At 47.0% G+C, this 26,300-nt stretch overlaps 1 protein-coding gene across 2 annotated transcripts; it reads left to right on the plus strand.

The window, feature by feature from the left end:
* The first annotated feature begins 728 nt into the window (after positions 1–728).
* On the plus strand, positions 729–25,811 carry DUSP10 (dual specificity phosphatase 10). 2 transcript variants are annotated; one of them, XM_059468791.1, is made up of 4 exons: positions 729–908; positions 2,448–3,293; positions 20,195–20,572; positions 23,587–25,811. In XM_059468791.1, exons 2-4 carry the CDS (start codon positions 2,492–2,494, stop codon positions 23,850–23,852), a joined length of 1,446 nt encoding a protein of 481 aa, XP_059324774.1. In that variant the 5' UTR covers positions 729–908; positions 2,448–2,491; the 3' UTR covers positions 23,853–25,811. The 2 variants fall into 2 exon arrangements, with proteins under 2 accessions (XP_059324774.1, XP_059324773.1); XM_059468790.1 differs by lacking the exon at positions 729–908 and having other exon boundaries at positions 2,148–3,293.
* The last annotated feature ends 489 nt before the right edge of the window (positions 25,812–26,300 follow it).

The following is a 26,300-nucleotide window of genomic DNA, read 5'->3' on the forward strand; positions in this document are numbered from 1 at the left end:
CCTGGCTGTCTCCGGGCAGTGTAGGGCACATCTCCTGCCCTCCCTGTGATTTAATGATTTTCTGTGAGGAAATTACTGTTCTTCTGCTCCCAAGAAGTTAGCGTGGGCTTTTTCTTGTCTGCCCCAACTTCAACCTTCCTCCTGTAGCTCAGCGGGTTTGTATGCTGGGCTGTGGATGAAACTCTCCAGTGCTGCCATGGTCAGGGTGGGACTGGTAGGATGGAGATGCCACTTTCGCTGTCTCTGCCTTGGCGGGTTGATGCGTGGTGGACTGACCCAGGAGCAGATGTGGTTGCTAGGTTTTTCTCCTCCCAAGTACCTCAGGAGGGCTTGTTTCTGACAGGGAAGGACTGCTTGGAAAAGCATCTACACAGCATCCTCTCGGGTTGGCGCCGCTGGTTCACTGCCGAGCCTCTTGCGGCGGGGCTGGGGCGGACGGGTAGCACTGCCCGCTGTCTCCGCACTCCGGGAGCGGGGCTGATGCTCTCCTGGCCCCCGTTCCCGCGGGCCGCGGCCACGGCCGAGCGCGGGGCGCTCCCGGGCACGCCCTGTCCTGCGGGGGGCGCTGCCGCGGGGCCGCGCACGCGGGCCGCCCCCGCCCGTCCGCGGGGAGGGGCGGCTGCTCCGGGGCTCCCCATTGGCTACCGATGACGTCACCGCCCCGCCTCCGGGCCGGCCTCCGCGCTTCGATTGGTCGGCACGGCCGCCCGTCGGCGCGGGCCCCGCCCCTGCCGGGCCGTACATTTACGCGGTAGCAAAAGAGAAAGTAACGAGGATGGTGCGGGCGGCGCGCGGAGCGCGGGGCGGGCGGCGCGCGGGGCAGCGCGCGCGACACGCACCGGCACGAGCGGCTCCTCCCGCGGCGGCCGCCGCCACCTCCGCGCAGCGGGCCGGAGCGCGGCGCGCCGGTGAGTGCGGCGCACGGCGCGGAGCGGGGCCGCGGGAGCCCGCGCCAGGGCTGCCGGGGCGGGGAGCGCCGGCCCGGCCCGGCCCGGCCCGCCGCGCGATTGGCGGTAGCCCCGGCTCCCTGCGATCGCGGGCAAAACTTTAGCTTCTCTCTTCTCCTGGGCTCTTTCGTTGTCTCCCCTCGCTGGGGTAACTGGGTTGTCTTCCTCGTTTATTAAATAATTTTAACTGCGTCAGGCGAATGCGTTCGGGGCGCCCTTATCCTAGTTCTTATCCTAAATAGGGCGAGGGGAGGGTTGGGAAAAAGAGCGGGCTGGGGAAGGCTCTGGAGCGAGCGAGCCGCCGCTGGCCCCGCTCTGCCCAGCCGCGGCACCTCCGCCGTGCCCGGGCGGGCGGGTCGCGGCGCCTTTCCGCGCTCCGGAGGCACCCGCGGGTTTGCTACGTAGAGCGGTGGCTGCTGGAGGTGGCAGTGCCCCCCGCCATCCCCTGTTCGGGATGGACATGCCCCAGCCGGCCCGGTGCAGAGCCTGCCGGGGCGGCCAGCGGGAGCTGCGAGTGCTCGCCCCGCTCCGGGGTCTTGGTGGAGTTGGTGAAGTTGGTGCCGGGATGGGTTACTCAGGGAGAGCTGCGGCTGCTCCCAGAGTTGCTGGTGAAGGTGACACACTGTCAGGGCTGGCTTTGGGTGTTTTATTCCTGTCGTCTTCGTTGTCTGCCGAGTAGAAACGGGGGAATTCAAATCCTGCGTGCTGCGTCTTAGCAAATGGGAAGGCAAAGGTGGGGCAGGCAGTGACCTTGCCTGGGGCGGCGGGGACCGCTCTTTGAAGAAGCTGTGAAATGTGGTGGGGAGCGGGAATTTACCTCGCGGACTGCTGGAGAACAGCAGACTTCCCGAGCCTGGAGCTAAGGGCTTAACTGGGATTGGATTCACCTCTAACAGGGGGAAGGAAGTGCAAGGTGCACGCTTATAAGGATCTCCAGAAGCTATTTTTTTTTGTTTTCTATTGGGTATTTTTTTGTTTAGCCTTATGTGTTCAAGTTTGTAACTGTCTCAGAAAATTTATTCACAGGCTAATTTTATTCCAGCATGCTGGAAAAGTTGCATATCACCTCTGACACGTTCAGCTATTCAGCTCTTGCACGCTCCTCCCTGTAGTGGACTCAGCCCAGTAGTTGCTTTCTTTTCAGTGAGCAACGGGGTAAGGGAACGTGCCTCTGTCGCTATCAGTGGTGAGCTTTGCAGCCTGGGGTTTTGGAATAGCTCAGTACCGTCTGCGTGTAGCTAAATGCCTTCTCCTGGGTGTCACTGCACAGTCCAGGCTGCTCGTGTGGATTCTGCGTGCTATGGGCGCACATGCAGATAGCTGAAGCATTCTCTGCAGCACTGAAAAGGCTTATTAGCAGCTACTGTGAGCTGGTAACTGTCAGAAGGGGTTGTAGGGATAATGAGTGTCGGCAAAATAAGTTGGTGGATCTCTTGGTTTATGTGATTTCATGATCTGTTTTCATCACCTTTTCTTTCCCTTCTGCTTTTTCTTTTTCAGGGTGATCTTGCGTTCTTCTTAACTTGCTAGTGCTCAGCCTCCTCATGCCTCCATCTCCTTTAGACGACAGGGTAGTAGTGGCACTTTCGAGGCCAGTGAGACCTCAGGATCTCAACCTGTGTTTAGACTCCAGCTTCCTTGAATCTGCTTCTTCTGCTGGTGAGAGCCACTCCAGTCTGCTCGGCGGAGTTGTTGTGTCCACAAAGACTGCTAATCTCACGTATATGCCCTCATCCAACGGCTCTGCACGCTCTCTGAGTTGTGGATGCAGCAGTGCCAGTTGCTGCACTGTGGCAACTTACGACAAGGACACTCAGGCCCAAACTCAAGCGAGCACCAGCAGCGCCCACGCCGGAGCCTCCCCCGCCTGCGCTGCCAACCAAATGGTCAACAGCAATGAGAATGCCGGCAGCCTGAGCCCGCTGGGCAGTGTGGGCAGCCCCGTCTCGGGCAGCACCAAGCAGCTCACCAGCATCAAAATCATCTACCCCAATGATCTGGCCAAGAAGATGACCAAATGCAGCAAGAGCCACCAACAGAACCAAGGTCCTGTCATCATTGACTGCAGGCCCTTCATGGAGTATAATAAGAGCCACATTCAAGGGGCTGTCCACATTAACTGTTCTGACAAGATCAGCCGGAGAAGGCTCCAGCAGGGCAAGATCACAGTCTTGGACTTGATCTCCTGCCGGGAAGGCAAGGACTCCTTCAAGAGAATCTTTTCCAAAGAAATTGTAGTTTATGATGAGAATACCAATGAGCCAAGCAGGGTGATGCCTTCCCAGCCACTCCACATAGTGCTGGAGTCACTCAAGCGAGAAGGCAAGGAGCCCTTAGTCCTAAAAGGTAATCCTCCTCGTTGCCCAGACACAGTGTGTTGGCAAAAGCAAATGCCTTCCATGGACAAATCATGGTGCTGGTAGCAGAGAGGTGCTTGCTTTTCTCTGGATGTTGTCCTTGTGTAGCTGGAGGGATGAGTAGTGTAAGGAGGAGGAAATGTGCTTCCTGGTGTCTGTCTGTGCAAACAAAGAATTTCCCCCAGTGCTTATTCTGAGTATTTACAGCTCAAGGAGCAGAGGTCCAGGAGGGGATACTTCTCTTTTAGTTTGTCAGACTGACCTTTACTTAGCAACCTTATTTTAGTCCATGTAAAGCTGGACTCCTAGGCGCTGGAGATGGACAGTGGGAGAGTAGAAGGAGGGGGGAGGAAAGATGAGGGAGGTCACTTGGTCTGAGGCATTGTATCATGGACCAGTCAGCACAACTTGAGCAATCAAGCCCAGTTTTGGTGATACAGGGTCTGAATAATGGACAGGAGGAAATTATTTGTTTAAACAGTGATCTGAAAGTGGTGTGTTTCTGTGTATGAGTGCTTATGTATGTATATGGCTTTCCTGTAAAGGCTCCTGTTTTAATATGGAATTTGGTTTATCCCTTAATGCTCTGGTGGAGATGAACCCCACCAATTAAGGCATCATCCAAGGACACTTCACTTTATTCTCCAGATCCTATTTATAACAATGCTGTCCTCTAGATTAAATTTCCTTTCCCCTGGGTGCTTATGCCATTCGGAGGTATGGTTGGCAGAGACTGGCTGTGGCAGTGGGGAACTATGGAAGGATTTGCTGCTTAGCTCATACTGTATGTATTTAATTTGCTTAATTTTTCTGTGCAGCTTGCTACTTCCAACCTGCACAGTGTGGCAGGAAAATGCAGTGGGCTGGTACTTTATCCCTTTTCTTCAGCTGAGTTTCATGGCTTTGTAGGATCTAGGGATCCTGTAAGATACTCTTCTGTGTATCTTGTGGAAGCTTGAAATTGCTGAACTGTCCCCTTGCTCCTGGTAAGAGTGTGATCATGCTGGGCTTGTTTTGATACTTGCTACAGGATCCCAGTATGCTTTTATTGAGTCTCTGGGGGTCACGATGATGCCCTTCATATGTGGAAGGAGGAGATGAGGCGCTTGGCAGAGTGAGGCTGCCACTGGAGTTGTGCCTTTCTGGTGGTAATCCTTCTGTTGTACAGCCTTTGCAGCTGGGTATGTGGTTGTAGTCTGCAAGCCTTCCTATCCTTAGAAAAGTAGAGTGCTGAAGGTGTTCTCTGTGTTTCTCTGAAAACACTGTAGCTTCTCTGAGCCTCGCATGGTACTTCTTTAGTACCTGGAATGAGATCCTGGCTGAGATGAAGCTGCAGGGCAGTAATTGGGCAGCGCTGAGCTGTTGGCCATCACCGCAACTCCACTCCCATTCTCTGAAGGAGGGCTCCAGCTGGGGTCGGATGGAGTTGAGCATGGGATAAAGCAGCATTTAGGGAGGCTGCGGCTGGCTTTCCGAGCTGGGGGCGTGGCGCTGGAGGCACTCGTTATTTAGTTTCACTTGACAAGGTAGCGTTTTTTCCGTCGTGCTTCAGCCGCCCTGGCGCTGGCTCGTCCCCGTCCCTGTGTTCAGGCGCTAAAACGAAACTGGGGGTGGCCGGGGAGCCCTCTTTGCCTGGCTATGTTACTCTGAGTGATTTCTCTCGCTCTCCGCTGCCCGGCGCTAATTTATTGCGGGCCCATCTGATGCCCGTGTTGTGTTTGCAAACACTGGTTGCTAGCCGGGCTGTCCAAGGGCCGTCCCCGCTGCGGTGCCCCCTTGCCCATGTTTGGTGCTGCTGTCAGCCCCGCGGCCGCTCTCGGTCCCATCGCCAGGCCGGGGCTTGGGTTACAGCTCTGCCCCACAGCTCTGCCCGCCCCCCGCCAGCGGCTCGGAGGTGCCCCAGACTTTATGAGCAGCACAGAAACCCTCTGCTGTTTTCCAAGGCCGCGCCGTGATCTATAGATAAATGTATGTATAGCGCGCCTTATTAGGCACGAGTTAAAAAGAGATGGTGTGGTTTATTTTTAATGTAGCAGACCAGTGTATAAACTAGCGATGTGACAAGAGAGGGTTTCGTGTACGCTGTGGCATGAAAGATTTTAAGACTTCAGTTCCTCCCTTTCTATCCATGCCTCTTCTTGCTATTTCCCTTAACATTTTTTTGGTCATAAATATAACACATGCATAATTTTGATTTAAGCTCATAAGAAAGATTTGCTTATTTCTTTTGCCACAGGGCACAGCAATACTTGAGACAGGCATAAATCGTCTATTTTTACAAAAAATAAGCCCATAAGAATCCTGTATTTGGTAGTCCTGGTACACGGGCAGTAACAGCCTGAGCTGTCCTGGCTAAAGCTGCTGCTCAATCTGTTTATAAACAAAATAGGAAGAAGTCATATTTCCCCCAACACCCCATGACCATGACCATGGTATTCCATGCTTGCTGAAAACTAAAGGCCTCAGTTTTTGTCAATGCTTTTTTTTTTTTAATTTAGGTTTTTTTCTTAGCATTGGAATGGAGATGGGGGCGGTGATATGAGCCCAGTGTCCCTTCTGCTTGAGGCCAATGTCAAAGCTGAATTTGGGGAGGGGAAGAACATGGTGCTGTGACCCCAGGCTGGGTCAGCAGCCCTGGCCCTCCTTGGTAGGGCTGTGCCCCTTTCCCTCCTGCAAACCCAACAGTGATGCATCTCTGCCTTCCCTGAGCACCTCAGCTCATAGCACAAGTTTCCTTGAGTCTTGGGGGCTGGTATGCTTAAGATTGTTCCTAGGACCTCAAAATGGAAAGTGGGAAATTCATTTGCATTCAGATGAAAAGTACTAGTTTTCTATGACTGAAACATTTAAGCTTGGAGTTCAGCTTTTTTTTTTTTTTTTTTTTTTTTTTTCACAAGCTAAATTCAATCTCCAAAGGAAAATAAAATGAAAAATTGAAGCATCTATGCCAGCACATCTTGGCAGCTTTTAACACAAGAGGAGTTGCCTTTGTCTCCCTGACCAGGGTCCAGTGGCATTGTCTCCATCCTGCTGTTCTTCCTTTTCCTCAAGACCCAGCAGCAGGAGCTTTGTGAACCTGCTTAAGTCTTGTGTTTAGTTTGTAAGGGCTGCTGTGTTTGACTTCAAGGAATTTAAAAGCAGAGGTCAAGAATATGATTTGGCTTTTTCTTTTTAATTCCCACTATATGCTGTAAACTCATGGCTGGACTTCTGCAAAAGAGATGGGGAGGAACCAGCTGGTTCCTCCACAAAACCTGGTCGTTTCTTTGTTCTTGTTCACAGTCTGAGGAGTTTATTTATGCTCTGCCTTTCAGTCTTCTCTCTGCTCATCTGACGGGGAAATAAATGAAGTGACTTGCTCTCATTATAGTGGGGAGTGTAAGACCTGCCAAGAAACCACTTCATGCTTTCTGCCATGGTCTAAGAATAGTTTCAGATCTCTTACCAAACTAGAGTCACATATCAGCAAAGTTGAAACAACTACAGAGGGGCTTTGTAAGCAAGTAATTATTCCTTACAAAAGGAATAATTATTTGCTTTATATTCTTCTACATTCATGTAAATACTGTGATCAGCTGCCTTTGGAATACCTGACCTGGTCACTTGTACAAATACCTTAATTATTACTTTGATTAATTGTAGAATTTAACAGTGTCAGTGTTGCTTTAAACCCTAATTGGATTACACTGCACAAGTGTATTTGAAAGTAAAACTTGATGTAATGGTCAACAAATCCAGCTGACCAACAAAACATGTGCCTGGCACTTATTTCCACCAGAGATCTCCACTGAATAAGTATTAGGTCATGGTTGTAATAGGGAAATGTGTAGTTTTAAAAACACAGGACACTTCACATGAGTCACTTAACATTTAAAAATGAAATTTATTCCCTCTGTGCTGCAGAGGAGAGCTGGCCCTATCATTCACGGGGGGAAAAGCTTCTGCTAGCTCTGTCAGGGCTGAGATTTCACCTTCAGTGTTCAGACTCTGATTGCTGGTGCTTAAAGTATCTTTCTACTGGAATAAATAATATTCTTTGCCATCATACTAGAAAATTGTTTGTATGTGTCATTACCTTTTGCATATAGATAAATTGGGATGATGGTGTGGCTGGAGACCAGGGTCTTTGACATATTTTGAGGGTACTTATGCAGAGGAGAGGTACCTCTACACTTTGCCTATTCAACAGTAATGGTAAATGTGGCTTTTTCTCTGAGATTATGGCATCTGAGAGGTTGCTGTGCTGGCTTGCATGGTGCCTATCACATTTTAACTGTCCTTGGAATGAGAGCAATGGCAGTGCCTTGGAAACAGAGGAATAGAAAGGAGATTCCCCCCCCGCCCCAGGTTTTGCTCCCCAGTTTCTTATACCCATGGAATAAAGAACCAAAATGTTACATTAGGCAAACCTCTCTGATGCTTGTAAAGAAAAATCTGGTTCCAGTTCTGTATAAACTGGGGTAACATTCCCTATGATGTTCCTGGTAGGTAGATGTTGGATTATAATTAGCTGAATGCCTCATGTGCTGCCCTTAGCCTTGCCCTGCCAGAGAATTTCCTCCACTGAAATCTCTCTAGGATGGTGTGCTCGTCTGTCTTCTGGCTTTTTGTTCTCAAGGTGAACAGAACCTTTTGGAGAGGCTTGGGATGGAAGGGTAGCTGTGTTTGAGCTTTGAGTGGTGTCTGGATCTTAACTAATACAGATGGGCTATTTAAAAAAAAAGTGTTTTACACCTGTACATGTGTGATTTGCTTCCAAAGCAGCAGCCAAAGTTTTCACTACACTTATGAGCACAGAAGTTTTTAGATTGCCTTGGCTTGATGATGCGTTTGAAGAGGGGGCCCGTCCCTTGTCTTTAGGCTATGACTTTTTACTCTGTGAAAAGCCCCGTTATATTTAGGGGTTTTTATTTATGCAAACAACTCAAAAATGAAGAAATGCTATAAATATAAGCAGCATGCAGACATCTCAATGTTTCCCTGCTTTGCAATTTCACCAGCCAGCCAGGAGGGAAACACCTCTCAAACATTCAGCATCAGCTTGCAGGGCTGTCAAGTCATGCTATTTAAATAAATAGATTATGGTAATCTGAAGATAACCTAGTGCCTTGTCCGTCTGTGTGTGAGATGAGATTTTGTGTGGTGCTTTGGCCTTGTTGGGAAGTCCCTGGTGGGCTTGGGAGAGTGCTGGCTACAGAAATCACAAGGCTGACCTGAATTACTGTGAGCAGCTGTTTTTCTGAAGCTTTGAGTCTAAGTTCTCACCTGAATCAGTCTGTAGCAGTTTTTTAAACACCTCTGTACTGTAAAAGTTAATTTGTTGTTATCATAAAGGTGTTGGGTAAGCTGGGGCTTAAAGAAGAGCAGTGTGTTTATCATGGACATCACCTTTCCCTGCCTCATGGAAAAGTAAAGGCTGCAAAGAGTCTGGTTGAGAGGAGATGGGATCAAGGTGCTGTCTTGAATATTGTATTTGCTTCAGCTTCCTCTGGCAGGCTTTTCGCCTACTCTTGATCCAGTGAGTGTTGAGGGTTGTGGGAAAGCTGAAATGTGCACTAGTGTTCTTGGCTTTGGCCACCAGTCCTGGCAGTGCCACTCAGGACACCCTGTGACAGGGCAGAATGGGGACTGCTGTGGGCAGGAGGCACGAGGGATTCAGGGGACGTGTTTCTGCAGCTGGGAGATTCAGGGGTGCTCATGGTCTCTGCCCAGTGTGTTGATGAATGCTCTGTGGTTCAATAGTGGAGCTTGGGAGTTTTGTTATTTCATTTTGTTTAAATATCTTGTGACTTTTTAGTACAGGAAACTCTTTGCTTCAATCAGTGTCTATGGTGAAGGCAGCCTCACATCTGGGAGCACTCTGAAGGTTGTTTTTGGTGTGTCCTCTGCTGCTTAGAAAGATGTTGATTCCCCATGGACCTGTGTTCTACCCAGAGGTGGTCTCTGACCTAGTTCTAGAGCAGCATTTTGGGGACTGGAAGGAAAGGGGAAGAGATGGAGAAGCAAGTCTGTCCGCCATGTGGTACAAGAAGGGAGGAACTGGACTAGAGGGATAAATCTGGGCCTAGATAGCAGGGCAGTCTTGTGGCCAGGGGAGCCCTGATTAAGCCAACACAACAAACTTGCCATGAGGTGTAGAGAAGTTATTTTCATCTGATTTGGATGTGGGTTTTTTTTGGTTTGTTGTGGTTGGTTTGATTTGGGTTTTGTTTTTTTCGTTTTTTTTTTTTTTTTTTTTTTTTTTTTTTAATGCCCTTTGTGCCATTTGTTACACAGAGCTTATCTCTCTCGTTGCCATTGGTGTTAAGTGTGTTTGACCCTGGCTCCATCCACAGTCGCAGTGGTGCCCTGGGACAGCACAGCTGCCTGCTGCAGAAAGTGGGAGATGGATTTCGGAGCACCCTCTTTCTTCCCTTGATTGTGCATTTTTGCACATAATTTTGCAAATTTTAGGCTCTGATTTGCCTCCTGGATTTTTTTTTTTTTTAAATAGAGGTTCATCTTCATGTGTTTCTCTGCTTGGGTGAGGGAATTGCCTCCTTTTCAAAGGAATGCTCTGCTCCCAGTAAAAAGAGTGGGATCCGGAAGGGGCACAAGCTTCTGATCTCCTGGCACTTGGTTTCAGTGAGCCTGTCCCAGGAGAGTGTGTGCAGAGAGACCTAAACTGGGCAATCTGCAGGGAGCAACCGGGACCTTGTAGGTCTGGGTGCCACCTCATCCCTCTGACGTGAAGGAACGAGCTTCTGATTGCTGCTGCCTGGAGCAGTGCCACCCTTTGTCAGCCCAGGTACAGCCACCCACAGCTCCTGCCGTGGGAGCTTCTGCCTTGGGCTGTGCCCACCGGAGGGTCTGGGCATGGTGGGGTCAGGAGGGAATGTAAATCTGTCAATCTGCTGCTGGAGGACAGAAATGCTCCTACTGGGTGGGAGGGTTTGGGAACCACTGCTCCTGCCAGGGTTAAGTGCTGCTTTGTGTGCATGCAACACCCTGCTTACAAGATCAGGGCTTTGAAGGAGTAAATTGGAAAATATAAATTAAGAGAATAATAATAGAGATGTGAACACATTTGTTTCCAACTCCTTTACTATGCCCTAGCTTTAAAAAGTCTACAGGCTGTCTGGATAAATTCCCACTTGATTCACTGCAACAGAGAAGAGCTGCTTCTAATTAAAGGTAATAAAAAGAACAAATGTTACTCTTTGTCCACACATAATTATCATATATATTTTTTTTTCTTACAATGGCCTAAAGAAAATAGAAGAAAACTTGCAAGCTTCTGTCATACCAGTCAAATTGATTGTCTCCAGTTCATTATGCCAAAATGTGATATTAAGCCTTATGTAAGCAGTTGAACACTAATGCTTTAAAGCAAAAGCTGCTGTTGGAGCAGTTGACCTGCACTATGTTGATGCTGGGCTCTTAATTATTCTTGTTTTCTGTTAAGGTAATGGGAATCTGTCTGTCCAGTGGATGAGAGCTAAAAATAAGACTTTTGCTGCTGCTTAAAATTTGCTGGCATATTTTAGGTACACAACCACTCTGATTGTTTACAATGAAATTATTCTTAAATTCATATGTGTTAGTCCAGGAAGGCAGAGCATCATCACTGTTGGGGGACAACAGAGTTCTTATGTTTCCTGGGAAATATTAGTGGAGACAAGGAGTTATTTTATTTGGACACAAGGATTGATTTTCATCTAGCTGGAAATATTACTTGTTTTGTTGCTGTTTAGCTCTGGATTCTGTTAATATGCCTTTTTCTCTTCACCCTCTCCCTGCTTCCTTTTTGCCTTGAGTCTGAAGAATATGGGTGCAATCTTGGTCAACTTTCTCTTTGCCTGTGGGGTTTTTGGGGGCTACCCTTGGTTCCTTGACCATTTAGACTGGGATGTATGTGCCAGCCGAGCTGGCCCTGAAGCTTTTGCCAAAGTGGGGGCTAGCATACACCATGCTAGTTCCAGTAGTGTGCTGCTTTTAATTTGGACTCTGTGGCACTGAGATATGTCAAGAAACCATCCTTTGCTTTCCTTGTTTTTCCTTAATGTGTTTTGCAATACCTTGCTAGAAAATGTCAAATCAGAGCCAGATATTGTTATTTCTAGATAAAAAGGTAGAAACTTTTCAGTCTAAAAAGAGTTTAAATTCATCAGGAATGGATGGTACTCCCAAATGAGAGTGTGCTATATCAGCACCCTGTTTTCCTTTCATATTAATGTGCATGGTGCTGGTGTTTCTGATGTAGAGGAGCAGTGGCTTGGACTGGAAAAGAGCCTGTGTTATTCTCAGGAGAAACAAAGCAGCCTGCTCTCTCTTTAGAAAGAAACTGTCCTGGAGAGGTTGCCCTTAAAAGGGGAAAGAGAATAAATGGGTGGCTGAAGCATGAAAATGTCAGTGTTCTCTAAAGCGCTTGGATTAAACAGAAAGGTCTGCTCCTACGCATCCAGGATTGTGTGTGTCTGACACAGTGCTGGGACCCTTCTGCCTCCTCAGACGTGCTGAGCCACAGCTGCCCGTGTCCTGCTCCTGGGCTGGCTCTGTCCAGGCCTCTCGCTTGAGAGGTGCATATGGTCATGGTCGGGGAGGGAACTGATAATCGATTAAAAAACAAATGAAACTTGCTGTTTTGGGCAAATCTGCTCAGCTCTACCTCTGTCTGGGAAAACAGACCCATAGCTCTTTGTCAATATAAAACCATTTGTGGTATTGTATTGCATTAAAATAGTTTCTGTTCCCTCCTCCCTCACTTCCCCTGCCTCTTTTGTACATAGCTTTAGCATTTCTTGATGACCTTTTTGTTAATATGATTTCCAGTTGGAGCATTTCACAGTAGAAGTATGTGTTCTTTCAGGGTTTATGCTGACATTTCCAGTGATTATTTAATTGGACTTCATGTTAGCCTGCATCCCCATGGGAACACATACTTTTGCCATGAGAATTTGTAATGTGACTAATTTTGAGTTTCTGCTATAAACGCTTGCCCTCCAGGGAGGGCACGTCCAGTCCTCCTTGGTGGCTGCGGAGTTGTCACCATAGTGTGTTTGGGATGTGGGGTTTACTGCCTTATTCCTATTTACATTCTTGTATGGTTTAGTCCTTGTACCAAAATTCAGATCAGGCCTTCTCTTTCACCTTCCTGACCGCTCCCCAAGGATAACACAGTGGTTTGAAGAAAGCTAGCTTATTTTCCTGTGAATACTTGAGTTTTTATTTTGAAATAAGCAGACTCAGCACTCCCGTAACACAGGGCAGATTTCCAGTTACAAGTTGGAACCACGGTCTTGAATACAGAGAGGGGGTCCCAAATTATTCAGGATGGCTTCTGGACAGGCTGATGAGTCCAAAGGTTAGTAGCATCTCTTGGAAAAGCTGACAGGTAAAGGGGTGATATGGATGGGATATGTGGGTTTGCTTGGGTGTTCAGGGTCTGAGAAAAACCCCTGAATTTGAGACAAAAAAAGTATGAAGAAGAGTTAAACTGAAATCCAAGAAAGGTTTTCTAGTGGCAGGTCAAGGAAGAAAGACTGTTTTTTTCTAATTGGAATGGATTTAGATGATCTAGTAGTCACGAGAAGAGGAAAAGTGAAGAGGTGAAAGCTGATGGTGGAAAAAAGCAAGTCATGTGTTGAGGTGTGGGAGGCTCCTGGGGGGTGATGGTGTGGTTGAAAATGGGTGGTGGTGGGATGGGAGGAGACTAGAATGGAGCTGGACAGAGCCAGCAACTCTGGCACAGTCTGGCAGGGAGTGGGGTTTTGGATGGCTTCTTGCCTGCCTCCCCAGGATGTGACCCTGGTAGAGCCAGCTTTGCTGTGATGGTGTCAGAGGAAAAAAATAAAAGTGGATGAGGCCAGGGACCTCAAAAGCCAGTGAGAGAGGATGTGCTGTGATGAGGGGTGAGAACCATAGTGAGATAAAATTAGAAATAACATGCAAACATGTGTGCATGTCCCTTGATGCTGAGGGGGAACCTTTCCTCTTTATCTGGCGTTGCACTCTTGACTTCTAAAGGGACCTCAAAGCCATTGTGTCAAGGATGTCCTCGCGATTCCTCTAGGCCAGAATTTGTGTACAAACTGACCTCTCAGGATAGTTCTCACACGGAAAAAAACTGACCTTGCAAGTTCTTTGGAATGTGAAGTTTTGCTTTTTTTTTGAAGTGCTGTTGGCAGCTCAGTTCGAGGGAGAGACTAGATTAGATTGAGTGTATCGAGGTGGAAGCTGTTCTTTGTGTGTGCTGTTTACTTTTACTTTTTTATGTTTGCTCAAAGCTTAATCTTTTGCAGCACATCTGTTGCTGAATGCTGTGTGCGTGACGGGGAAAGCCCCACGACAGGGTTTCCTTGAACATCCTACAGGCAGGTGAGCAGTTCACTAATGTCACCTGGCTGAGTGTGGTCCAATAGGTCCCCACCCCTGTGGATATAAGGGAGTTGTTCTTCCTGCAGTGTGGGCAAATACAGTATTTCCAGCCATGTCAAAGTTGCTACAGCAGTGAGGGCAAGCCTTGAGCACTGCTCAGCTGTAGCTGTGGTGAGGAGATGGCCATCTGCTTGGAGAGTAGGAACACTCCTACAGTGATCTGCTTGGATTGGCCCTGTTGCTGTAGAAGAAGTTTGGGAAGCAGAGCCCTGCTTGGACAAGGAAAGTGGGTGTCTTGTGTTGTTCTGAGATCTGAGCATCCCTTCTTTCAGTGCCTCAGGATGGACAGAGCATAATCCCCAGTACACACCAGGAACCATCTTTGTTATGGCTAAAATCACTCCAGCAACATCTGTGAGCCAGTTGTGATGGCTGCATCTACAACTGCAAGGTGGCCTTAGGCCCTGTGCCCAATGGATGCAGCCCCTGTGCCTCCATGCCCTCCCTGACAGTTTCCTTGGTGCTCAGCACACCTACACCTGCAGCCCTAGCTGTGTTGGTGGTGTGAAGAGATGGTCTAGGTTGTTGTCCATATCCTAGGAGTGGATTGGGCCTATAATGGCAGAATTCTGCTTCAACCTGTACAGCAGCATCTGCCTTGGTGGAAGGCCCATGGCCCAGGAGCAGGCCGCATGGTGGCATTGCAGTGGGGGTGGCTCAGCAGGACCAGTGTGCCACCCTGCAGCAGGACCTCTCCACACCTCCACACTACTGGGAGCATGGTGGGGCTGGCTGTGAGACCTGGGCCCTCCTGCTCAGGAGGCTGAGGAGAGAGGAGAGCACTGGATGGGTGAAGCATCTGGACAATACCTAACTTCTATTTTTACGTGCTGGAGTCATGTTTGCTTAACCTTGAGGCATCCTGTGCTTTGAATCAACTTGACACAAAGTCATCTGTTCATTAATAACACAGGAGCAGTTTAATTGTTGTCTTAGTGGAAAAATACATGAGACTGTCATCAGCTGTTGCTTCTGGCAGTGCTTTTCTGCAGTATTGTAAATAAATGAGGTCACAGGTTTAAAGGAACAGGCTGTATTGCACAAATTCAAAGCATTGTCTTAAACAGATACACACCAATTGTCTGAGTGTCTCTGTCCTGCACCCCAAATGCTCCCTGTGACATTTCAGCCCTAAATTCACTCAAACACAGCCGCAGGGTTTGCTGTGATGGTACTGACAGGGCACATGCTGAGTGGATGTTTTAAAGCTTGGCTTCACTACTGAGCAACTAAAGTTTGTGGTGACCAGAACTGTGGTAACACCAGATTCTCTGGTGTGCACCCCACAAGAGCCCAGCAACACGAGAGGGGGGGAATTTACAGATTGAACATCTCTTTCACTGATACTTCCCAGTGTCCTGGGATTTCTGTTCTTCTTGTGCTTGTGTGTGCATTGCTTTTCTTTTTTTTTGCCCCCCTTTTTTTTCCAAGATAGCTTTGTGGTATTGTAATCAAGGATGAGCAGATCCAGAAATCTGCCTGGACAGCTTTGAAAACCATATAAAAGGTCTGGTTGTCTCCTAAGACCACGTGCTTAGTCTAAATGTGGCTCCCACATCTGCAGTCTGTCATGTATAAAAGTATGTTCCTGTTTGCAGAGGGAGCGGGAACACCCAGTACCTGCCACGGTCAGAACAAAGTATATCCGCACCGATGAGGTAATGCAAAGGTGTTGCTTTGTGGTGAGGGTATTTGACTGTAGCTGCCTCTCTCTAAGCTCTCCCACTGGAAACAAGGTCATTTACTTCCTTAACTTTGGGGCAAGAACCTGTTTCCAGATAGGAAACATATTGCAAATGTGCCAAAGCATATTGTGAACCCAAATCCTAGTTTGCATATAGTAATGCAGCCAGAGTGCAGCAGTGGTGGCTGAAGGAGAGACAGAGGAGGAGGCCAGGTGTTACTGTACTCCTTGTACTTAAATTCTCAATATTCTTGAACAGCAAACAACAAAACCCCTAAACTAAAAAGCTGCTGTGGTACAAACACAAAAAAATCCCCTCAAACAAGCAAATCCCCAACCAGCCAATCCACTTTTATAAATTTGTTTCTCTGGATTTCTTTGAAGATGATGCTATTTCAAGGCCATAGTCTCTCATAAAAAGCTGGCTGCCTCATTCTTACTGTACCTTTTGTGCTTGTTTTGCATCGTATTTGCCCTCTTCTGATGGCAAGTGACAGACACTGTGTTAAGCATGAATTTATTGCCAGACCCATGATTCTTGTCTTTTTTAATTTGTTCAGAGCTTCTTTGGCTGCTGTTCAGCTGCTCACCTGGTCTCGCAGTGCTGGTGTGAGCCCTGGGGTCCTGGGTGGCTTTGGAGCTGGAAAATCTGTGTGCAGCTGCTGCTTGGGTGCTGCCTGATGGGAGAGTTTGAGGAGCATTAAGTGAGATGTTTATGGGCAGATGACTGCAGAGAATTTGAACAAATGAGTGGGAATAGCTGGAGCACGTCAGGTGCTGACTTAAACTTCTCCAAAATTTTTGAGGTCTCAGACACTCCAAAGTCTGTTGTCACTTATTAACTGTTCTGGCAGGGCAGGATGTTGGAAAATGTCATGCAGTTACAACTGCAAGAAGGGTTCTGCAACTTGGGTCTTGCATCAGTGGTGAGCAAAGAGCCCTTGGTGTTCTGTTGTATTCTGCTAAATGCCATGTGAGGCCATCTGCCAGCAAAGATTCCACTTCACTGATTGATTTCCTCATGGAAGAAATACCCTGGGTTGCCCAGAGTGCTGAGTGTCCTTGTATGTCCATCTCTGTTTGAGTTTGGTTAGGTTCAACCCTCTGAACACCTGCCCAGCAGCCGTTCTGGAACAGAGCAAAGGCACTTGGGATGTTGTCCGTGCCCATGCAGAGGCTGCATCCCACTGGCTGGGCATACTTGCTCATGCTTTAGTCATTACAAGCTCTGTGGAGTGCTTAAAGCCAGGGGAGATGGGCTGCAGGCAGGGCAGTGTTGAAATGGACATCCATCAGTGGCTCATCTGCCTGCTGGCATTTTGGTTGGTCACTGAAGGTGGCTACACTCCTGAGTCCAGACTCTGTGGCTGTGGTTCCAGCAGACTGCCAGGCATTCCCATGGGCTTTCTTGGTGGATATATTATGGTTCCTCTCTACTTGGGTTGTCTCTATATGATGAAGGCTTTTCCCATATTGCAAACAGCATCTGAAAAGCTGCTTTTAAAATGCAGCTTTTGTGCTAGTAAGAGGCTTCTGCTAAGTTGTGCTTCTTGGCCACAGGTGCTGTTACTGCCCTCTGTAGTGCTTCCTTCATTCCCCAGGTTTGGAAAGGCTTGGGCAGGGTCAATCACAAAACAGTTTTTGTTACAACCCCAAGCTGTGTCTCTGCATCCATGCCTTGAGCTTCCTTGTGATCTGGAGTTGTGGTCAGTAGCACTGGTGTCTTGCACCTTACTGAGTTTAGTGAATCAACTCTTAGACCAGGCTTGCAAGAGATTTGTGTTGGCCTCTGGTGTGGGAACAGCCTCTTCTCTCCCACCTTTTCTACTCTCCCTAAATGAAGACTTGAAATGAACCGAAATAGCAGCAGATGCATTTGAATACTTTGTATGTTGTATTTATCTTCGTGTGGAAAATCCACTCCTCTCTTTCGGACTGATCATTATTAACTTTGCTTGGACCTGTTTTGGGAGGTAGTCTCAAACTTAAGAAAAGCCTGAGCATTATACGTGCTTGAGTGCCACTTAAATTACTCTAGTGCCTTATAAATCAGTTTGTACAAGGATGGTGTGTGTTGAGAATGGAACAACACTCAGGGGGTGTCTGGGTCCATTTTGGGACCTTCATGACTCATATGGCAGCACAGATACAAGCTAAGCTCCTGCTCTTCGATTAGAGTTCAGCTTGCTGCCATGACTGCATCTTGCTGCATCATTTCCTGGGTACCAGTGTTCTTGTCCAGTCCTCCCCAGGCTGGCATGTCTGAGCCAGTTCAGGTTAGTAATCCTCTCCCCAGTTATGTGTTCTTTCAGGAACATTTGCTCTGAGGGTTGCTTTAAATATTGTTTGAACTGACTTTTTAACTCTCCTCTCACATGAGGAGATGAGTGGGGGATGTGAATTGACATTAGGAATGGTGACACTGGCAAATGTCTGTAAATGTCTGTAAAAAAATTGTGAATGAAGGTATTATATGTCTGGCTACTCCACTTGTTGGGGCATCTTCCGTATGTTGTATTTGGGGTCCCTTCCCATCCTTTGCCCTGATATTCTGCTGTGTCTTACAAGACAGCTGGTGAAGTGAGATGGTGTCTGCCACACCATCAGTGTGTCCCCACCTCAGTGAGGAACCAGTGGGGTTCTACCTCCACCTATGGCTGCTTATTCCCAGAGGTCAGCAGGAGAGGTGGAAAATGAGCATTGGCTCTGGGGTCACTAAAAAAAATCTTTTTCAGGGGATTTCTTGGGAATCCCAGCATGCTTAGCTATTGTTTAAACAGGAGTATTCAAGTTGAATGGATTGCTTGCCCATTAAGAAAGATGGGAATGTGGGTTAGGGTTTAGTCTTTAGCCTAGACTGTAGGCTGGGGCTGTTGGTTTAGATGAGACTTCAAACATCTTCAGCTTGGGGACCATCATCTTGTTTATTTTCCTGAGTGGACTGAGAAGACTTTTCAGGCCCTGTTGAGGCCAGGTGGTGCAGTTGAGCTCTAGTTTTTGTCCTTGCTCTTCTTTCTAGCCTGATCCCCTGTTATAACAACTTAAATAATAGAGATCTTTAAGGCAAATCTGTTTGCTCTGTGTACTATAACCAGCAGAAATAGCTGAAGACAAGCACATTTTTGAGACAGGGGAAATATTTTGCATTTTGTAGGCATTTCAAGGATTTCGGGGAAATGACGTTGCTAGCAGTGCGTGAAGGACACGAGTTTGGATGTGGAAAAGGACACTTTCATTACAGGGGTGCAGATGGTTGTAACTAGTCTGAGTGCCTTGTGCCCTTGAAATGCAGCACAGGGCACCGAAATGGGCCTGGGTGGGTCCCACCCTGAGCATGTCACAGACACTTGAATTGGACATTTGAATTGCGGCCCTCAACAGTAGGCATTGAAACCCTTTGCTGTGTCTGATCCAGAGCCTGAGTGGAGGCATATTTTGCTTCACTTTAATGCCTTCACTGGATCACTGTGAAAGAGCATGGAAAAGACAAGTAGCTTCTCTCTTTATTTTTTTTTCTTTTTGAATAACATTATTGGGAGGGTGACATTCTGCATTTATTTTGGCTAGTGAGGCTCTTTCTAGTAACTTCAGAGTCGCTCTCCCCTCTCCTGGGTTTTTTTTGGCTTGCAGTTAACAAAGTGCAATTGAGCCTGAGCACTTGGCTCGTGTTGATGCTGAGCATGACTTCAGGCATCCCGGTACAACAGCAACGTGTGTGAGGTGGGGAACACATCCCTGCGTTTCTCCTCTTTCTGCCTTTTTCTTTCAGAGGAGCCACCTGTTAGCATTACATCAGTGACTCCCAGGAACGCTGCTGCCTCCTACCAAAGGCCTTGCACAAAGTAGTAGTTCTTGTATTGTTTGCACTCAAAGAGCTGATGTCATGCCAGCTGATGTCATTGTGTGCTTTGTGGGATTGCCATGGAAACTGAGCAGGTGGGAAGCCTGCTGCTGATGTCAGGGCAGAATGAGGTGTAGAAAGAAGGTCCACTTTGCTTGCTCCAGCTCTGTGAAGCCACCCTCCTCAAAAAAAAAAAAAAAGAAAAAAGTAAGGGGAGGGTAATGGTTATTGAAAAAGCCAGCAATAGAACAGGGAAGGCATGAGCTTCTTTCACTGAAAAACTGACTTCTCCCTCCCCCCTCAGATCCATTTCCCAATCCATTTTAATGTCCTAAAAATAACTCTTGCTAGATATTTTCAGGTGGCTGGGGCAGCAGAAGGAGAGCTGTTTGCCACATGTTAAGCAAGCACCTCAGTTGCTGTTAGGTTACAAGGAGTGGTTTTCTTTTGTTTGGGCGCACAGACGGGTACATGCTGTTCCCTGCAGCGATGCTGGGGTGAGCTGCTCCCATCCCCCTCAGAGCTTTTGGGTGGGAGGGATGCCCTGCAGTCCTGCTAAAGGATAGGTAAAGCTAATACTGTCCCATCTGGCTTGCTGCTCTGCTCTAGTGTGCTGATAGCCCCCTTGGCCCCTTAGTTTTGGTCAAGTTTCTTTCTTGGAACACCTTCCTTGTCGCGTGGGCTGGTAGGTGAGGCAGCCCCAGCAGGCTGGTGTTGCACAGAGGCATGTTTGTCTGTGAGCCCTGTTGTTCCTTGGCACCATCCACCGCACAGAGGAAGGACAATGCCTGCTGCTGATTCATGCCACCCTTGCTGTCGACAGCCCAGTGGCACTGTTACAGCAGTGATGGGGACAGCAGAACCAGCTCCAGTCCTTGTGGCCCCACTGTGTGCTCTGAAGGAATCTTGGGGTATCTAACCAATGTATCTGCTTGATCTCTCTTCCCAGGAGGACTCAGCGGTTTCAGGCAGAACCATGAAAACCTCTGTGACAACTCCCTCCAGCTGCAGGAGTGCCCCGAGGGGGGAGGAGGGGGCGGTGCCTCCGCCGTGCCCCCCGTGCTACCTCAGTCCATCCCCACCACGCCAGACATTGAGAACGCTGAGCTCACCCCCATCCTGCCTTTCCTTTTCCTCGGAAACGAGCACGACGCTCAGGACTTGGAGAAAATGCAGAGGATGAACATCGGCTACGTCATCAACGTGACCACTCACCTGCCTCTGTACCATTATGAGAAAGGCATGTTCAACTACAAGCGGCTCCCAGCCACTGACAGCAACAAGCAGAATCTCAGGCAGTATTTTGAAGAGGCTTTTGAGTTCATTGGTAATTACCCTTCCCTGGAAATACTTCTGTTTGTTTTTTCATTGTTATTATTTTTACCCGTTATAACAATTGAGAGTGAACTTTATGCTTTGCCAGCAACTCTGAAGGCTGGTTAAGGCCACATTTCCTTTAGTTTGGGTTGTCAGAAATGCTGGGCACGTCATATTTCTGTCCTTTCTCATCTCTGGCCCATCTGGTTAAGTAGCCTGAGGTTACAGTTTTTATCCAGTGATAGTAACGCCTACCTCCAGGCTTCTAAATTCAGGAAACTCAAAAAAATTGAGACTTTTGTCATCCCCTCTTTTTGATTCCTTTGAATTCCTAGTTTCCACACAGTGGCTTTCAGCCAGTTTTTCGTAGTGACTGTTCTTAATGGTCTCTCAGTCTTTGCTAACTCAATGAGAAAACTGACAAACTTTCACACTTGGCTTGTTCCACCATTAGATTTGTAGCTTCAGAGTGTATGCGTGTATGCGTGGTTGAGCGGATAGTGATGAAAACTTGCATTAATAAGCCTCTAAACCCTGTAGGCTGTGTGAGAGAGGTCACCACAGACACATCGCTTGTTGTGGAGATTGCTGAAGAAGTGACCCAGCAGTGTTGTTCTGGACCTCATTACAATCAGCACAGCACAGCCCTCAGCCAAGTTTGGCGCCATGCTCAGCTAGGCTAAAGCCAGATGGCCACTTCAAGCAGGGCTGGTCAGAGAGGGCTTCAGCATGTGGTACTGAAAGCTTTTGAGGACCTTTCCTTGCCCCTCTAGATGTCTTTGTGGACACTGCTTTTGTGGCATAGTAAAGGTGCTTTGCTAGCACAAGTATGTGTCCTAAGAGGTTTTCTGAAATATGCCAAGGGAACCACTGACATAAAATTCTATTTTCTTGTGCTGAGACTGAGCTAATTCCTTTACCAATACTTCAGGCTTGATGGAGGAGTACTAGACAAAGGAAGAAGTGTGTTTGTGTGAGCAGCACAGTGTAGGTCCTTGACTGACCCCATAATGGCAGGGAGGTGCAGAGCCATGTTCCTCCCTGCCCTCCTTTGTGCTGGCTCTGCGCTCAGGTGCACTCAGGCTCAGCAGGGATTGGGCCCCAGCTGTGGGAGCAGGGAGGAGGGCCAGGCTCAGCAGGTCTCTGTGAGCCCATCTGCCCCTGCAGTGTGCTGGGCAGGGCTGGCAGCTCAAGGCAGAGGGCTCCTCAGCCTTGCCTGTCTGTGTCTGGCAGGGTGTCACGGTGTGCTGGTGCCTGTGCTCTGCAGCCACACTGCTTTAGTGGAGCGAATAGAGAAATCACTGCTTATGCTGCAGTTCAGGTGAATCTTACCACACTGAGCCTTTGGGCTTGTCTTCTACAGTGTGAAGTACTGAAGGATCTCTAACTCAAATTTTCCCTTGTGTTCTTAACCCAGTCCCAGCAGTACCAGTAGTGCTGTCAGCTTCCCAAGCTGCTGGGTACTGTGTGCCTGGGAAGGTCAACACTTGTTTGGGTGAAGGGCAGAAAAAAGGAAACCTTCCTTTGATCCTCTAGGAAAACAGCTGTATCAAGAAATCCAGTAAAACCTTAAACTTCAAGTTGAACAAGGTGAGAAGATGCAATAGGCTAAGCTAAGGTAAAGAGACTGTGAAGCTCCATTGAGGTCTTTCTGAGGTACAAGAGAGAGATTTCTGCTCCCCTCATCCCTTGAATTGCAGGATTGGAGTTCTCAAAACCACTGAAAGATAGTGTTTGGCTTGTGACCTTACCAAGAGCAGAGAAAGCAGCTTTGCTCTGGAAAGATTTAGAAAGCCTTTCAAAACCCATTTTACTTCCTTTTTAATAATTACATCTTGAGGGTCTGTCTTTGTTTTAATAAACAAATATATCTCCATTGAGAATTTTTCTTCCCTCTCAAATTAACAAGCTGGGTAAGTAACCGGACAAAACTTTCCCTTCCTCAGGGTAAACTTTAAATTGCATTTGAGAAGATTTGGAAATGTTTAAACTGTGGATTGTTAGCCTATGTTTCTTTAAATATGTCTTCAAAAAACCACAACCAACCCCAGGTTTAGCTAAGACTAAAGCCATAGGAAGTGAAATCATCTCTGGGAATGTGTGTCAAAATGCGTTAGAGAGTTTCAGCTTTCTGAAATACTAACTGGCAAAAATGTCTAGAGGGAAGTTGGCTTCATTTATGCTCTCACAGTACAGGTTGAACATGTGGGGTGGGTTGAACTGCACTCTTGGTGGGGTTGGATTCGTGCCAAAACCTGCAAACTAAATTCATGTTCCTCCTGTGGATTGAAATAAAAGAAGTAGTTGGAAGTGTGACTTCCTGGAAGTTCCATCTCCTGTTTTAACAGCAAGCTGTGGCAGATGAGGATGGTATGGTAGTGACTGTCCTCTCTCATGTCCTGTTAGCATGTGATTAGAAGGACTCTATCCCCCCTAAATGCTGGCCAGGGTGCCTCCCTGTAAGTGATGAATCTTAATGGTGTGTGTGTGTCTATCCAGCTCCTCCTTTTGCAGAGACACCCACTGAAGCTCATTTCAAGAGTACTTTTGTAAAGCTTCAGAGGAAAGGGCGTTGAAACACATGTATTGTTATGAATTGAATCTGAAAATAGCTGGTTTCTAGAAGTGGCTCCCTGCTCTGAAAAACAGGGAGGTTGAGCTGCTGACATAACGCAGTGGTGTTGCAACTGAGGTGGAAATGAAGCCTGAGATGCCTCATCATGGACCTTGCCCTCCTCACAAAATGCTCCCTGGCAGTGAAGCAGCATCTCTCAATGCATGGTTCCACTAATAAAGAGCAGAGAATGGATGTGAGGATTTTCAGTGTCAGAGTGGACTGGGGGTTTCACATTCAGTAGCTCTGAAACCTTGGGGGAAGATATGCTGGATGGGAAGGGGAAGAGACACCATGAAAAGTTCCAAATCAAGAAACTTTTCACATTAAGTTACTCTTAATTGCACTGAGCTTGTTCTGATTTACAAAGGGGCAGAAATCTTACTTTCTTTTGTCTGTCTTGTTTGCAGAGGAAGCTCATCAGTGTGGAAAAGGTCTCCTCATCCACTGCCAGGCCGGTGTCTCCCGATCTGCCACCATCGTTATTGCGTACCTAATGAAGCACACACGCATGACCATGACAGATGCCTATAAATTTGTCAAAGGAAAACGACCAATCATTTCCCCCAACCTTAACTTTATGGGGCAGTTACTGGAGTTCGAAGAAGACCTGAACAATGGAGTCACCCCGCGAATCCTCACACCAAAGCTGATCGGTGTCGAGACCGTCGTGTGATGGCCACGCTGCGAGGAGGTGGAACCTGTTCTTCACCTGATTTGGGGCAGTGATGGGTGGTTGTGGGGTTTTCTTTTTAGCTTTCAAAGGGGAGTTTTGTGGCAAACTTTTTGTGAATAAAAACCTTTTTTGTAACGAAAGGTTTTTAAAAGATCCAAGAACTTTGCTGGGTTTGGGATGCTGTTGTGATTTCCTTCTCAGACACCGTCACAGCAGGGAGGCTTCAGAGCAAAAAGAGTACTTTTTAAAATAAAAACAACAGGAAGAAGAAATGTTGGGCTTTTTTCCTTTTAAGTTTTATTTTTCCCTCCTCTCCGGCTACTTGTAGAGTTTATGGCTAAGTAGTCTGTGCAGGTTCATAGACTGAAGAAACCTAAGTTGAAGATGAAACACAAATAGCCAAAACAAAGCAGAAAAAACCTCCCTGAAACAGACGGGCTTTCGTTCTGCAAAGACCGTGCAAAATGCTCACTGATGCAAAGGAAATCAGAGCAGCTTAAAAGTCTGCAAGGCACTTTTCACACTCCTGACTCAAACTAAAGAAGAAAACAAAGTTTATTTGGCGTGTTTCATGTTCCAGTTCTATTTTTCTATTTTGGGGTGTTAAATTTTAACAGTAAGGGACTTCGATCATTCTATGCCATATGCCTTCACTGGCTTCTTGTGCAATAATAATTTGGGGTTTGTTTTGAGTGCTCAAACCAATTAAGAGTTGGCTGCCCACTAATAATAAGGTAATATTTTTTAAAGTCTAATAGTGCAACAGCAGCCAGCTTGATTCAGAAAGGATAAATGCGAGCAATTATTTCTTTCCTTTGTATGATTTTGATCCTGGTTACAGTGCCATAAACCTTGTTACATATGTATATCAGAATGTACAAAAATGTAGAACAAGCAAAGTTTATTTAAAAATATTTTTCGCACAAAATATTGGTGTGTTTCAGTTGTCTATGTAAAAGAAATTTGATTATAAAACAAAAAATCTTTTGGAAAGTGTGTGTCCTTTTATTTCTTTAGCCATTTTCCATTTTCTTTCTATGGGATGGGGTTTTTGTTTTGTTCCCTTTGGTTTGTTTTTTTGTGGCATTGTACCTCTCCCATTGACAACATTGATCTCTCTTGTTTGGCATCTCCCCTTCAGTGTTGCGTTCCTGTCCTCTGCTGGTGGAACATGTTTTCTTTACTTTCTGCTGTACTCTTCCATCTCTCTGTAACCAGGTTTTTCTTTCTGGTTTGGCTGAATTAGCACTATTGGTAAGGGCTTTTTGGAACAGACCTGTTATTTCTACAGCTCAGTAGCCATTTGGAAAAATAAGAAATAAACAATCTCCACTGATTCCTTTTCATATTCCTGTAGTTAGCTTATCTTCTATGTTACAAAATTGTCCAGTTTTTAGACATATGTTGGTCACATGTGCTTTTCCCTGGCTTCTCTATAGCTCCCTTGTTTAGCAGTTCCACAATTCCTGGGAATTGTCCTCCTGGGATTTCCCCCTCCCTCTTGCCCTTCTTCCCTTCATGCCCCTCCTTTTCCAGCTGTGTCAGTGTTGTGTGGTGTGTATTGTAGGGCTGATGTTTCTGCCTGTGTCCCTTGGGCAGCTGACTCTCACTTTCCTTGTTTGTACTCACTTTTTTTTAATGATATGGTATGACCTGATCTGTTCTGGATTGTTACCACCTCTTAAAGTTTATTTGTATGACCCTTAAAGGAGTTAGAAAACGTTTTCCATGTGATTCTGTTGTGCAAACTGATCTGTCCCAGGAAGGCGGATAGCAGTAAAGGCTTTTCCTAGATGAAAACCTACATGGACTGAACCAAGTGTAAAAGGATCTGTTGGAAAACTTAATGTATAGTCACATTAGACATGTATATTTTTGTGGACATTTTACTTAAAATATTGTTACTATACTGATACTTTCTTGAAACTTATCCCTTTATTAAATTATTTTTCTACTGGAGTTGAATTTTAATTTTTTTTTCTTTTCTATGATTATTATTGGTCCTTTTGTTGAAAACATCCTTGGCAGCGATAGTTGCCCAGGAAGCAAAACTTCTTGAACTGTGACTGCTCCTGGAGCCAAGGGAGAGTGTGGCTGGACAGAGAGGGTGCCATTTGCTGGTTGGGAGCCTTTGCTTTGGGAAGGAAGGAAGTCCCTTAGCAAAGCTGGTCTCCTTCCCTCCCTCCCCCCTTTCCCCATGTTTGGGCCCAACCTCTTCCAGCTGTCCATGAGCTGCAGGTGCCCCTGGTTAGGTAGGAGGGAGGAGGTTAGAAAACCTTTCTTACCAGAGAACCAAAAGCAGAAGCAACAGGGCTGGGGGCTGGCTGAAAAGTTGATCCTTGCAGCCTGTTTGTGGCCATAAACACTGTGTTATTCACCAGAGGTGTGCAAGCTGCATTCTTGGGACCCAGCGTGAAGGGAAGGAGGACTTGATTCAAAGTCATCTTC

Source organism: Ammospiza nelsoni, chromosome 3 (genome assembly GCF_027579445.1).
Source record: "Ammospiza nelsoni isolate bAmmNel1 chromosome 3, bAmmNel1.pri, whole genome shotgun sequence".
NCBI classification, from domain to species: domain Eukaryota; kingdom Metazoa; phylum Chordata; class Aves; order Passeriformes; family Passerellidae; genus Ammospiza; species Ammospiza nelsoni.